Source organism: Rhinolophus sinicus, chromosome 1 (genome assembly GCF_057876585.1).
Source record: "Rhinolophus sinicus isolate RSI-liver-muscle chromosome 1, RSI-T2T, whole genome shotgun sequence".
NCBI lineage: Eukaryota > Metazoa > Chordata > Mammalia > Chiroptera > Rhinolophidae > Rhinolophus > Rhinolophus sinicus.
In genome coordinates, this window is record NC_142501.1 from 107,727,670 (window position 1) to 107,742,837 (window position 15,168).

Genomic DNA, 15,168 nt, shown 5'->3' on the forward strand with positions numbered 1-15,168 from the left:
TTACCAAGCCTTCCTTCTTTGCTTAATTCTCCTATAATTTAAAAGATATATCAGCTAAACGAATGAAAGCAACTTTACAGGGATTATTTTTCAACATACCTAACCGAATAGAAACTGTTTCTGTATCATATGACTGAAGCGTGAAAACGAATAAACGGACACCTTACGTAAAACGGACGATAGACCAATGCTCATTCACATGACTCAACGTGCACTACTGACCCCAACCGGAAGAGACCCCAACCGGAAGAGCCGTACCTCGCATCTCTGACAGGACGGGATACTACTTTACTACCTCAGCAGGAGGAAGATTCCTCCTGGCCCAGTAACAGCTCAGCCAATGAGAAGTCACTATACTTTGACCTTTCGGTGGCCTCCAATGAATGCTTTGCTTACAACAGCCCCTCCCAAGTCCGCAAAAGATTACATCGCTCCTTTGTTTTTGGACTTCCCTTGTTCACTATTAGATCGCGTGTCCTAAATTGCAGAGCTTTGTTGTTCTCAAATAAACCCATGTCCTAGAGAAATAGCTGGCTGGCTAATTGTTTAAGGTCAATACACCCAATATTTAACCTATTTGTCAAAGAAATCAAATAAATGAGACATCCAAAACAAACAAAAGGTAAAGAAACTCTCCAAGTAACCTCCAACGTGGAGGTGATTTTTCTTGCCCTGAAAGGGTCCGCGACTCTCTGGAGAGCGCAGTAAAGAGGCCCATTGGGCTGCTTCCCCATGTCCAGGGCATGTTCTATTTTCAGACTCACAAAAATAGCCTGCGTTTCTTAGCTCCTCAACGATTTCGCTAACAGGCTGAATTCATCCACCAGATACAGCTATAGTTCCAGATTCATGTTTGGATACAAATAAGATTTTCAAGGTCAAAGTAGCACTTCAAAAAGAAGCTATACAGTGAACTTTATAGCTTATTCCTTCCTGAATTAGAGCTTTGTCTTCCAATGTTGGGCTACTTCAAATATCACATATTAATGCTTTAATATATACGCTTCTAACAATGTATACATTCATATATTTTTGTCTTTACAGTACTTTAAAATTCTTCGATCATGCTTTCCATCCAGTTAAACAAATATTTATGAGCTACAATATGTCAGCTACCACATACTCAAGAAGGTTATAGTCCTGCTTTCCTTTTGCCCCCAAATGTAGCCAATTAAAGTATGTACTAAACAAGAACTAATGGAAAAGTGGGTTATTTATCATCCAGGGAAGTTTTCCTGACCCTGAAACTTTTCCAATCCTCTTCTGAATGATGGGTGCCAATTCTTTATTTCCCTTTATCAACTTTATGAATCTAAATACATCTGGCTGGACTTAGAATAGTCTTTTAAAACATAACCCCAGGGCCAGCCCGGTGGCTCAGGCGGTTAGAGCTCCATGCTCCTTAACTCTGAAGGCTGCCGGTTTGATTCCCACATGGGCCAGTGGGCTCTCAACCACAAGGCTGCCAGTTCGATTCCTCGAATCCCGCAAGGGATGGTGGGCTGTGCCCCCTGCAACTAGAAAACGGCAACTGGACCTGGAGCTGAGCTGCGCCCTCCACAACTAAGATTGAAAGGACAACAATTTGACTTGGGAAAAAAAAGGCCTGGAAGTACACATTGTTCCCCAATAAAATCCTGTTCCCCTTCCCCAATAAAATCTTAAAAAAAAACAAAAAAAAACATAACCCCATATTTTCTGAGATTAGAGACCCAGTAGCTTACAAAATAATCCATTAAAAATGTATGCAATGTTGTTTTCTTGATTATTCTACGATTGCCCAAACTGCAAAGCTAGATGCTCCACTAAGGCCACTGCAATATTATCACTTCATAGAAAAATCACGTATGAACAACACAAGAACATGCTCAATCTCTTGAGTTTGTCTCAGCTGCATCAAGTCAATATGGGTTCTACTTAATTCATTCTTATCCAGAACCTTCATCTCAAAAACTATCAGGAAGCCTAAATTTCCATCTTTATGGGGAAGAATTTAAATCATTGCACATCCATTGGATGGAATGTTCTGCCACTGTAAAAAAAAGTATGTGAAACCGCTTTATATACTTACATGTAAAGACATATATGGTTGTTAAATACACAGTATCCAGCTGGGTACAGAACAGTGTGTATATATAGTGTGCTAGCAACTGTTTAAAAGTAGGGGAAACAACATATATTTATATGTGCATAACATATATTTATATGTGCGTGAGATAAATCTGGAAGGAAATACAAAATACCAATACAGCAGGTGTCTGCTGGGAAAGGAACTGAGTGGCTGTGGGCTGGGGGAACATGAGTAGGAGAGAGAATCTGACGAAAGATACTTTTACATATTGTTGGCCCTTGCGAATGAATTATCTATTTTACAATCACAACTCACTATCACCACAATAACAACACAACACAAGTTATTCAGAGAAGAAAGGGGAAGTCTCACACGTGAATACAGTATACCACAGAGGTCAGATTAATTAACAAGGAACAAGTTGCCTTAAAAGGAAACAAAGCTAAACTATGAATCATGTCACTGCTAAGAGGAGAAAGACTTTCTATTCTCACAAAGCAAATGTACAAGTACATAACTTTGTAAGAATCACTTTGGAACCTTAAAGTAGTTTTGCAATTTGCTGTATCCTGAGACTTTGTCCCCAGACCAGCGGATACCATCCATTTCCACAAAGTTCCACCTGCCCTTCTAATTGCAGAGACAGTATCACGGCTTAATGCAGCAGATGACTGGGGCACTGCAAGAGAATCAGTGACTTGTTCTATTCAGAAAGTCAGGATGAAGGAAAAAAGGAGACGGCTTGTGATGATGCTGAAGTATCTTCTTAGAACACAACCCTACCAAGCTCCTAATGTGACATAATTGCTCCATTCCCAGCAAGTTAAGGAAGAGAACACACATGAGCTAGCATGGGGGTGGGGGGGGGGGGAGGCAAGAGGGATGTGAGGGGAGAGGTCTGTAGAAGGTAAATGATTTTCACTGACTCCAGTAACAGAATCGGAACAATCCCTGCATCTCAGTTACAAGCAGGGATGAGAAAAATGGTGAGAGGTATTTAAGGAAACAAGTTAACCTTCTTCAGTACCCTCATGAAGAGTTAAAGGTCACCCCAAATTGTGATGGGCTCAGTGTGTGGTTCAAAGGTAAAGCACTAGAAGAATGAAAAGCTACTTGATTATCTGTGAACAAGACCCGGATGCTGGAAACCCCTCGGGCAACTGTCAGGCTTCTTCCTTTCCATCTGCAGGTGCCTGTCTAGGAATAAGATTTTAGAGTATCCCCTTGTCAGCTCTGGAGCTAAATTCTGATGGAATAAAGACAGGAGCAAAACTATGGCTGGCAAGATCAAGACATGACAGAAAACAGACAATCTAAAGGAAAACCACAGAAATGCCATTAAATGTGTATGTGGAGAGACAGAGAGATACACTCACAGAACTGCAAATACTTACAGCACTTACTATAAGCCAGACACTTTTCCAAGTGTTTAATCCTCACCACAACCCTAAGAGGTAAGGACTATTTCCATCCCTATTTTATAGATGAGTAAACTGAGGCACAGAAAAAAAGATCAAACAGCCAGCAAGTGGAAGATCCAGGATTCGAACCTAAGCAGTCTAGTTCCAGAGCCTTAGAAAGTTTTTGAAGCAGGCAGTTTTCTCTCTGTCTCGTTTCTGTTTCTGGTCTGTCTAGCATCTGTCTCATTTCCCCTAGGGTCCCCTATCCCTTGTGCAGAATTCCATGATGAGGCAGCCACTGCCTCCTACCACAGAAGGGGGAGGAGCCAGATTACCCTACCTGCAAGCAGATGTTGTCAGGCTCAGGCCTCTTGAACAAGAACGTGCTTTGCTTTGGTTCCTGCTGCAAAGCCTTCCGGAGCCTCCTGTCAAAAAGCCTTCCCCCCAAATGCCCATTTTGTGTAGGACAGTCAGAGCCTGCTCTGTTGCTGGCCACCAAGAAGCTGTCTGACCCTGCATGGGCTTTTGGGACAAAACATACCGGGGAGTATGAAAGGCCTGTTCCACGGAGAGCTCTCACAGTGGGGCCACCTGCTCTAACTCTGCAGGAAATGCTGCTCCCATGTGATCGGTCGAAGCAGCTTCTCCAAAAATGGTCTTGTGCAGGCCATACCTTTTTTTAAAGGTTTTTAAAACCGCCCACACTGGCTTGAAATGTAATTATTTTCATGTTTGCAGTTTCCTTTGTTTCATTTTTATAAGTGCCTGTGAAATGCTTATCCACCACCTGAGTTTTTCACAAATTCTGGGAAGGCTTAAGGGGCCGTTTTCTGCACCTGATCTGCTAAACCTAAGAGGCTGCCTGACAGGTTTCTTTGAACCACGCCACACTTGGCCCATTGGATCGCCTGGAGTCCTTTACACACCCGAGTGCATGGGGAGGGTGAGTTTAAAAAAAGATCCCCAGGCCCTGCCCTAGGGGTGCCCTAGGTCTGTGGTAGCCCTAGGGATGCGCATCTTGTAGGCCTTGCCCTAATTATGATGTGGAAGATAGTTCCCTAGAACTAAACCAAGCATACAAGAAAACTGACCAAGGAGTTTTTTCATTGTAGCTTACAAGTATAAAATACCTCAGCGTTGCCAAATTCGGTTCGCAGAACAGCAGTTCCTAAGGGGCTGCTGTGTTCTAAATTGCTTTCTGGTTCATGAATACAGATTTTATTTCCTCCTCAAGTCTATCCAGCATGCACTGCGTGAGCAAAGTGTACATGAGCTCGTGTACAAACACCATGCTATGTGATAGGCAAAGGCGGGAAGCACAGTCCTGTGTAATGGCCCCCAGTGCCAATGTCAACCTCAGGATGTGTACAGACATGCTAAGTGGGGTACAGGGATATGCAGGGAGGTGAAGTTGAAATGAAGTTTTGCTCATCACCACCTCCGCTTCCTGGGCCCTTCCTACTACTGCATGCCAAACACCACTCTGAGTCCTTTACGAACATGAATCTCTTCAATCCATCTCCACAACCATCCTACAAGGTAGCATCCGTTATTACATAATTTTATAGAGCTGTACAAATAATACGGAATATGTCTTTCCTTTGTCAGAAACGCAAGCAAGCTGTTTGAATGTGAGGAGGAAAGGAATGATGGTATTTTGCAAAGCCAATGCTTAGCGCCCCGTGGACACAGTAGAGAAAGCAGTTAGGAGACTACTTCAATCCTAAAAGTGAGGGCTGAGGACCTGAACTGGAGTGTGGCAGTGAGAAGAGACAGGCAGAGATGAAGAAGGGGCCCCGAGGCCCTGACCTGACTCCCTAGTCATGGCGTCAGTGGGGGAACAAACAGACAAGAGTTCTCCTCGAGTTTCTTTCTAACTTGGATGACTTGGCGCTTTCTAACTGGGGTAAGCTTTCTAACTTTGGGCAGGTGGGAAACTCGAGGAGGAGAGCAAATGCAGGGGCCACAACAGTGATGTCTAGTTGGGAAATTATGTCCACACGCAGTGCTTTGCGGGTAGATGAAAACGGGAGTTCTGAATGTGTTTCCTGCGTGTTGTGGGCATCTAGGTTTGTCAACACAAAATTGCTGTTTGAAGTCACAGAGAAAGAGGAGACTCTATGGGCTCTAGGGAAGAAAGGACTTTGAAGAATTCTGACCTTTACATGTGAGGAAAGCAGAACAAAGATGAAACAGAGAGAACAGTCATCTAAGGAAAAGCCACTGGGGAAGAGAAACCTGCCCAGCCAGTATTCTGGAAAAGACAGAGGGGAGACTTTGAAGGAGGGCTCAACGTAGGTCAAATGCTGCAGAGAGGAAATGGGATGGAACCAACCCAGAGATAGAGAATTGTAAACAATTGTAGAGAAACTTACAGAAAAAGAAAACATCCTCAGTAAAAAACAAAATCCAACCAACCAAAGCAAGACATGGAGAACAGTTATTAACCTTCTTAAGAAAAGAAAGAGAAAACTGAACATGAGGGGAAAATGGAGACAGAGAAGGGAATTACTAAGTAATGGAAAGGGTATGTGCTACCTGCCCTATCAGGGGTATCCGTCATTACAGCGGATGCCTGCGTTTGCCCACTGTTGACCCCAATGTATGAGGGAGCTAACAAGGCGTGTCTTATATATTGTTACTTAATTTTTTAAATGATACTTATTGTTTATTGGCTACTTTGATGAAAAGAATAAGCCTCCATCATTTCATTTGTAATCTAAGATCTTGTATACTCTGTTTTCCACAAAGCCAAGTTTTCTTTTATAATTAAGTAGAAAGGTGGAATGCTGTTTATGACCAATTGGCTCTCAGCACCCTTTCCCAGTCCTCTCTGCCTGCAGGATAGAGATCTGAAAACATTAAACTCCCAGACTTCTTCGCACGACACAGTACTGGGTTCAAAATAGGTTCCACTAATGGTATCTACTCTTGGGAGCTTTAAAGGATAAACTAAGGCAGAGGCGAGCTTCCTGGTGTTGTTGCTCCAGGCAAACAAGGTCACGGGCACTGTTGTCAGCTGGACTTGGTACGTCCATTTCTATTCATGAGCTTCAAGGGTCTCTCGAGTTCCAGTGCTTCCTCACAAGCTTTATAGTTGTGAGAGGGCTGGGGCCAGTGGTGGGCCAATGATCGAAGCTTCCTGTCCATGGCAGTCAAAGTGGCCTTACAATGAGGAGGCCGGGGGTGGCCTTATGACCTCTGTCCTTTAGCCCTTCAGTGACGTCACTATAGGCACTTCGTTTCCTGTTATAATCCTTTCCTGCTTGAAATACCTACTGTGCTTTCTGGACTGCTACTGGGGCAGAAATGGATGCTACCCCCAGTTCTAAGTTCTTTGGACCCTAAAAACTCACCTTCACTAATAAATGCTGAAACATATAGCCTGGCGTTGAGCTACTTATCAGAGTGCATTGCACTTTGCTGCCCCCACATTCCAAGAAAATCAGAATTCTGAGCCTTGACAGGCCTGAGGGGCTCACTTTCTACTTGATTTGAGCATCTAGAACAGTGTATTCAAAACAAAAGGGTCGAGAAGTTCTGTGTCCAAAATGGAATCACTAGCCTCAGGTGACAATCGAGCACTTGCCTGAAGAGAGTGCAAGTGAGGAACTGTAATTATAACTTAATTTTAATTGATTTAAAATGAAACAGCCACATATGGCTAGAAGCCACACACTGGACCGCACATGAATTCCAAAGACGTCCATCCAAGAATTGCTTTGAAAGAGCCCGTGAATCGTCTGAAATTGCATCAAAAATTGTATACGTGTGCAAATGCATTTTTCTGAGTGTCCACAGCTTTCATCAGAATCCCAAAGTGGTCTTGCCCACCACAAAAGTAAAAAAATGTTCTGCGACTGGGGACCATGCTAGCCGTGCCAGCATTTCTCAGTTCTAATAAGATCACCCGGTCCAAAGCAGATTTAATTTTCCAGGAATCTGGTACAGGAACGAGCTCTATCAAAACACATTTGCATGCCAACCCTGGTTTTGGCCTTCATCCTTATGCCTCACATGGAATTAATTTTTGCCCCCAGGGGCTCAGGCACTAAAATCCATTAACCATACTTAGTACGTTATCTCATTCATTCACTTACTCATTTATTCATTCATCAAATATTTGAGAGTCTACAATGTACAGAGGACAAGGAAGGCAGGAAGCCAGCCAATGCAGGCCCTTGGACCCAACACAGAGTGGAGCAGAGGCTGAACTGAGAAAAGATTGGTTGAAAATCTAAGAAGCAGTTAGATCTCTAAATCCCCTACCATTTCTGCACAGCCAGGTGATGCCTCCACCCACACCGATGGCTGCAGGTTTACCCTCTAGAAAAGATTAATCAGAACAACTTAGAGTGGACAACACCAGGTGATATCTGAGAATAGGGAAAAGGCAAAAGCACAAAACAGGATTATGTGAAAACCCTTCCACCATCACTCCCAGCCACACAGCTGTAGCTGGGTTAAGGCACTACTAGTCACAAGTGAAGAGGGCAAGAAGATGGTCCCTGCAAGCCTGGACCAGACAGGGAAGCATCCTGCAATGCGCTGTGCTACGTTCCAAACTTAAAGGACACCTGAAACTTAAAGCGAGTGGAGAAAAGGAAACCAGCAGAGGACCGTGTGCCAAGCCTGTCTCACCGCAGCCATGAAGCTGAGAGAAAGTCACACACTGCCACTGGACAATTCCAAAGTGTATGCATTTCTTAGGGCAAAAGAAGAACTCATACCCTGCCTTGAATTGTTACTGCATCTTGTGTTTAAATACCTACTCTGAAATTCTACAAAAGGCACAGACATAGCTCATGATGGCTGTTACCTGTGGAAACCAAACCCTGCATGTTCTGTGCTTGTAGAAATGGAATGTGAAGTTCACGGGCAAAGGATGCAATTCCCAGACTCTAAAAAGCTGCTGTCCAAAGCTGTACCCAGCACAGATTCACAGACTGAAATTTACTCAGTATGTTTAACAAAACGGAACTGGGTAACACCGGGTAACAAACCCTATGAGGTCATCCTTCCCTCCCCACATTCCGAGGGCAAAAACATTCACCAAGAATGCCCCGTCTGTTTGCATTCACAACAGCTCCCAACTTCCAAACCATGTTTTGGTCCTCACATTCTAAAGATCTCTACAAAAGTCCCTGCAGTGGCCACAACTAAGAGAGCTAAATCACTTAGCAGAAATGAAGCTTGCTAGACATTGTAACTTTCGTAACAGGAAAGGAATATCTGCCTCAGCTAAAAGGCTAAAAAATTTCAAATTCAGGAATATGGAGCATATCCCATCTCTTCTGAATGGGCAAAATAATATTAATAAGAATGGATATTAAGAGAAACCAAGGAAAGCAATGCAAAGATGCAAATGTGCTATGAGGGTGAATGGAACACCCAGCCCTTATTTGTCCCATAAGAAAATGATCTGAAATGAGTGGGAGGTGACTAGCATTGTGAGAATGCAGACAGACGTACCATTGTGTGTGGGTGCAAAGCGACAGGTATTAAAACTGAAGGCAATTTATATTCAATAATGGTCATAACTGTAGCTACGATTACGTAAACAGAATACTTCCATACGAGAAAGCTTTAGTAATGTCCTTTCCAAAACACAAAGTCCCATCATCGCTCACTATCGGCGGCTGGTGAGAGCTTGACATTCTTTCCAAATATGCGCCTAAAATACTACTACACTAATCTCATATTTTTTCATTGCTCCCCCTTCAATATCAGCTCCTTTATGGACACTTAAAGAACTATCTGACTTCAAGAGAAGTTAAATATTAAATAAAAGCGATCATTTTAATGACTAAAAGTGGTCGATTAGCCATGTGTTGAGAATAATTCAAAGCAATTTAGTGCACAAAAATAATTAATAAATTGTTATGAAGTCCTTTATAAATTTGGCGTGTCAAATAAATGGTCTATAACCAGCATCAGCGTCAGCATAAAAATACTTTGACAGTCACAAAGTGACCATACTGAATCTGTAACAGTTTGTCCTCAGGATGGAAGAAAGAAAATTCTATACACATAAAACTGAAATAATGAGACTTAAGTGCCAGTAAGCTTGCTGCCACCTCAAAAGGTAAATGTTTAGTAAGGGCCAAAAACAAAACAAAATCCAAGCCAAGTTCAAGGAAACTGAATGGAAATTTATTTTATTTGATGAGACAAATGCAGAATTTTGACCAATAATTCTAGGTGGATAATATTCAACAGATTGTTGAAATTTTTTTCTGTAAATACATAAGGTCTGGAAAAATGGCCAGTTTACTTTCTGATCTGCTTCCTGGTGCTAACTAATTTTCATTATTACAGGATGATGGCACTCTGGAGAATTAAAAAAAGAGCTGCCACGAACTGACTTACATTTCTTTGCTATAGAAACCAGAAATTTATATCCAAAGAAAAACAGTAACAAGGAGACAAGACTGTCGAAAATGTCAAATATACACTAAATATTGCTCATCATTCTTTATAAGAATTGGGAAGCTGTGGGGTCTGCTGAACTAAACAGCAAAGAAGACATCAAGAGCAATGAAATTGAACCCCAGGCATATCTTAATGACTTAGTTGGTTTCTCCGTCTGTAAAACTCGGGACACCCTTCCTGCTGTCTGTGTTAGATAATTAAGAACTGTGAAGCACTCTGGAAGTACAAACTGCTAAATAAATTAGGACTGCCAAAGAATTTTCACCATAATGTGCTAATAAATAATCATGACGAAACGTGGGCTTTGAACTTCATTCTTGTTTTCAAATTAATAGTGCAAACCAGACTCCGATCTCGTAGTCTGGCTTGGCATAATGTTAGGTAGCAAATCCAAGTGAGGGATCCGAAATCACAGAAGGGATCCTGTTTTTCCAAGAGCAGTTGACCCAACTTTACATGTCGCAATGCAAATAAGGTCACGTGCTTATTCCTGTCGTCCCAGAAATATCACCGTTACACCTGTGTCTTTCTGCACTTTGGCTAATTCCAACTGGAGTGCATTCTACTTGAAAATCCACTAAGCAATCAACTTTTTGAGAACTTCCTCTTATGTCAAATTGGAATTCCTAAACCATAGTAATGTTCTAAGCTATTTTCTGGGAATTCACGACAGCTAAAGTCACTGCTCTCTCCCCTTCCCACACTCTTAGACCATAACATTGATAAGATGGTAGGTCAATCGAAAAACTTTGAATGCTTTTCAGATTTGCTGACTGAGAAAATAAGGATGAAGATATTAGCAGCAATTCTATGACCTTCCAAACTTCTTTTCCAATGATGGAATGAGCACGTTATAAGATTTGAAATATGGACCCGGAAAGCTGACTTTATTATTCACATGTAGGTCTGAATGTTTTTCCATATACATTTGAAAAATAACTACTGAAAAACAAACAAGCAAACAAACAAAAAAATCCAAAGAATTTTAAATCACAGAAAGATGGGAAAATTTTAGAAAATAAATTCATTTTCATTCTCTCTCACTGAAAATATAGCATCTAGAAAATATAGTCTTCTATCTAAATCCACAATCTGATCAGGTTCTGCTTACAGAGTACGTTGTTCTGTGAATTCTCTGTACAGGTATAAATAAAATGTAGTTATAATGAACAGTTCAAACATCATCAAACAAACAAGCCTACATATATCCTGTTTTTATAATATATTTGGGGAGAAAGTCCTCTCCAGTTACTATTTTAAGGAAAAATTAAACATCTACAAAAGAAACCAAAGTAAAGGATATTACCCACATTAAAATGCAAATATATAATTCCATCCTCATAATAACCAAGACCTCAAATACCAGTGTTAGTGACTGGTATTAATTGAATTGTGACATTAGCTTTTATAATCACTGATGTCAAAAGACCACAGTGTTCCAAACATAATTATCACACCAGCATCTCATTTCATGAAATTATTAGTTAAGAGGAGAAAGCCTCTGAAGGAATTTGTATTTGATTAGTTTCACTTATTTAAGAACACTGAATAATTTAAGATCTGTTTAAATAAAAGGGACACAAAAGGGGCACTTTTGAGAAGTGCTGGCGTCTTCTGTACCTCGCCCTTTCCGGAAGGACCCTACATTCCCCAGAAGGATTACTAACTGTGCGTACCTTCCAGATGAAGCCACATTAGCCTCCCCTTCACACTGACGACAGAGGCCACGCAAAGTTCTCCTGGATTCCTGGGGTTCACAGCTTCAAGTTTCATGTTCTTTGTGAAACCCCGACTGAATGATGTCTGAAAGAGAGAACTGACACTGAGCCAGCAGGTACCACAGCAAGCCAGCATGCAGCAACAGGGCCAGCCAGCTGGCGAAGCAGAAATGCGCACACACTTTAGCACACATGCACGCACACAGACCTTATTTAGAAGAACAGCCTTGTTCACGGGTTTGTCTTTCCCGCCACCCAAGAGGAAAACCACCATGCCTGCTTCATTTGTGTCCCAGAAATTAGAACTCTGCTTGGCACACAGCAGGTGACTAGTAATACATGTTGAGTGAGAGAATGAATACATTCTCTCTTCCTTACTCCTACAGAATCACTGAGATCATTTCTTCTACTTCCCCATCTTCCTCACTAACATCAGACCTGGGCATATTTGAGGAGTCTTCACCTGGCATCTTCCTACAGCCTGAAGAACGTCCTTTACCATTTATTTCAGTGCAGGTGTGCTAGTGATATTCTTTTATCTGAGATTGTCTTTTTTTTTGCCTTTGTGCTTTTTGCTTCTTTATTTTTATTTATTTTCTAAATTCACCTTTTACAAATGTACATGTAGGAAAATTCACTCTTCTTGGAGCATAGTTTTATAAGGGAAGGGGACAATCGCACGGCTACAACCACAATCCAGACACAGAACAGTTCCCTCACCTCCAAAACACCCGTGTATTGTCTATTAGGTAATCACTTTCTTCCAAAACACTGACCTATTTTCTGTTCCTCTAATGCCGCCTTTTCCATAAAATCATATAAATGGAATCATGCACTCCGTAGCCTTCTGAGTCTGTCTTCTTTCACTAAGCAAATGGTTTTGAGAGTCTTCCGTACTATTGCACTAATCAGTAGTTCGTCCTATTTGACTGCTGAGTCATTTATGTAGATGTACCAGTCGATCCATCCACTTACCAGCTGACACACATCTGAGTTCTTTCCAATTTGGGGCAATTGGGAATAAAGCCTCTATAGACTATAGACATTCAAGCACAAGTTTGTGTGTGAACATAAGTGTATGAGTCAGCTCTGGTTGCCATAACAAAATACCACAGGCCAGATGGCTTACACAACAGAATTTCATTGTCTCAGTGTTCTGGAGGCTGGAAGTCTGAGATCAGGGTGTCAGCAGTGTCAGTCCTTCTGAGGCCTCTTTCCTTGGCTTGCAGATAGCCATGTTCTCTTTGTGTCACCGCATGTTCGTTCCTCCGTGCACATGGTCTGTATTTTCATCTACTCTTCGTAAGAGGACACCAGTCAAATTGGATTAAGTCCCACTCCTATGACCGCGTTTTACCTTAAACACCTCTTTAAAGACTCGAACTCCAAATGCAGTCACATTCTGAGGTCCTGGGGGTTAGGATTTCAAATATGGATTTTGAAGGGACACGATTCTATAACATTGTTTTCATTTCTTTAGAAATAGGATTGTTGGACCATATCGTAAATGTATGTTTCTTAAAAACAAAACAAAAAAAAACAATAAAAACCTGCCAAATTATTTTCCAATATCCGTTTTGCATCCCCAACAGCAGTATGTGGAGTTCCAGTTGCAAACATATTCACTCACACATGATATTCCCAGTTTTTCAAATTTTAACTGTTCTACCAGGTAAGTCTAATGGTATCTCATTGTGGTTTTAACTTGCATTTTCCCTATGACTAATGATGTTGAGCATATTCTCACGTGTTCCTTTGTCAATATATGTATCTCCTTTGGTGAAGGGTCTGTTTTTAATCTTCATTCTTGAAGTGTATTTTTACTGGATATAAATTATAATGTTTTGTTGTTTTTTTCTTTTGGCACTCTAAAGAAGTTGGTTCAGTCTCTTTTGTCCTCTGTTCTTCCTGATGAGAAGTTTGCCATTATTCGAATTGTTTGTTATTCCTTTATTTGGAATGCATTGTTTTATTCTGGATGCTTTCAGGATTTTTTTCTTTATGTTTGTTTATCAACAATTTCACTATGGTGGGTTTCTTCATATGTATTGGGGTTCACTGAGATTCCTGAATCTGTAAATTTAGATCTTTCAGCTACTTTGGTAAATTTGGGGCCATTACTTTTTCTTCTTCCAGTCTCTGTGGCCACTTCTTCTGGGTCTTCAATTACACAGATACTGCCCCTCAGATTCCTGAAATTCTCTTCATCTTTTCCCCCAAACCCCTGCCAATCTTTTTTTCCCTCTCTGTTCTTCAGACAGGATAATTTCCAGCTTCAAGGTCATGGACTCTTTCCTCTGTCATCTCTATTCTGCTAGTAAGCCTTTCCAATGAATTTTATTTTAGATGTTGGTTATTTCAGTTTTAGAATTTCTCTTTTTTATACTTTCTGCTTCTGTTCTGGCACTTCCTATCTTTTCATTTATTACGAGAACATTTTCCTTTACATCAACGCTTCTCAAACTTTAGGGTATATAATAATCACCTGGAGAGCCTTTTAAAAACACATACTGCTGGGCCTCACCCCAAAGTGTTTCATTCAGTTGATTTGAGGGAAGGCCAGAGAATCTGTACTTCTGACAAGTTCCCAGGTGATGCTGCAACTACCGGCCTAAGGCACACACTTGGGAACCAGTGTTTTTCACTACTGAGCTTAGTTATAACAGCGGCTTTAAAATACTTGTCTGCTAATACAAGCATCTGGGTCATATTGGGTTTGGTCTCTGCTGATTATCTTTTCCACTGAAAATGAGTCTGATTTTCCTATTTCTTCATGTATTGAGCAACTCTGGATTGAAATCTGGATGTTTTAAATGTTTTGTCATAGAAACCCTGGGTTATGTTATACTTCTCCCCTATTTTAGCAAGCAATGAAATATACTTAAAATATGCATTCCGTCTCTTGAGAAGCAGCTCAGATCTCAGTTCAGTTCTTTCATGCTTCGATGTTAGGCTGCTTGGAGTTTGCCTGGCAAACACATGGTTCAGGGATCAGCCAAAGATTTGGCAGAGTTTATACAGAATTTGTGGTTCCTCCTTCTGGCTCTCCCCCATCTGTGACTTCCCTCACTTTCCCATAGCTGTGGTTGCCCAAATTCTGTCATCAGGTTCATCAGGCCAGAATGATTATACATTTTATATCACCGTTTTAATCATCCCCTATGTTGTCAACTGTGGCTGACCTCAGACCACAAGTCTGAAAATATTGGGATGACCACCCCAAGCTCTTCCTTTCTTCTAAACACCTGTTCCCCTCCAGAATCTGCCTACTTTTGTTCATTCTGAACATCCCTCATGTAGCTGTTTTTTATTCTGAACAGAGTTTATAGTTGCTATCTGTGGGAGGATCAATTCAGTATGAGCTTAGCCAATACTGGAAGCAAAATTCCTTTCTAAAGAAATATAAATAATATAAAATTTTCCAAAATCACCTACTACTATAAATTTTAACCAGACATTTCAATACTGTATAAATATATCTACTTTGAAATATATAAACTGAAATAAACAAGTTCCTGTAAGTAAGATTATATCTCTATGTGACTCA

At 41.0% G+C, this 15,168-nt stretch overlaps 1 protein-coding gene across 4 annotated transcripts in view; it reads right to left on the bottom strand.

Moving 5' to 3' along the window:
• SFMBT2 (Scm like with four mbt domains 2) overlaps positions 1-15,168 on the bottom strand; it is a 200,199-nt gene that overhangs the window by 40,773 nt on the left and 144,258 nt on the right. For all 4 annotated transcript variants that reach the window (XM_019738252.3, XM_019738251.3, XM_019738253.3 and 1 more), the window contains one exon: positions 11,580-11,706. In XM_019738252.3, the coding sequence (XP_019593811.2) occupies positions 11,580-11,706 (127 nt within the window). The remainder of the gene's footprint in view (positions 1-11,579; positions 11,707-15,168) is intronic.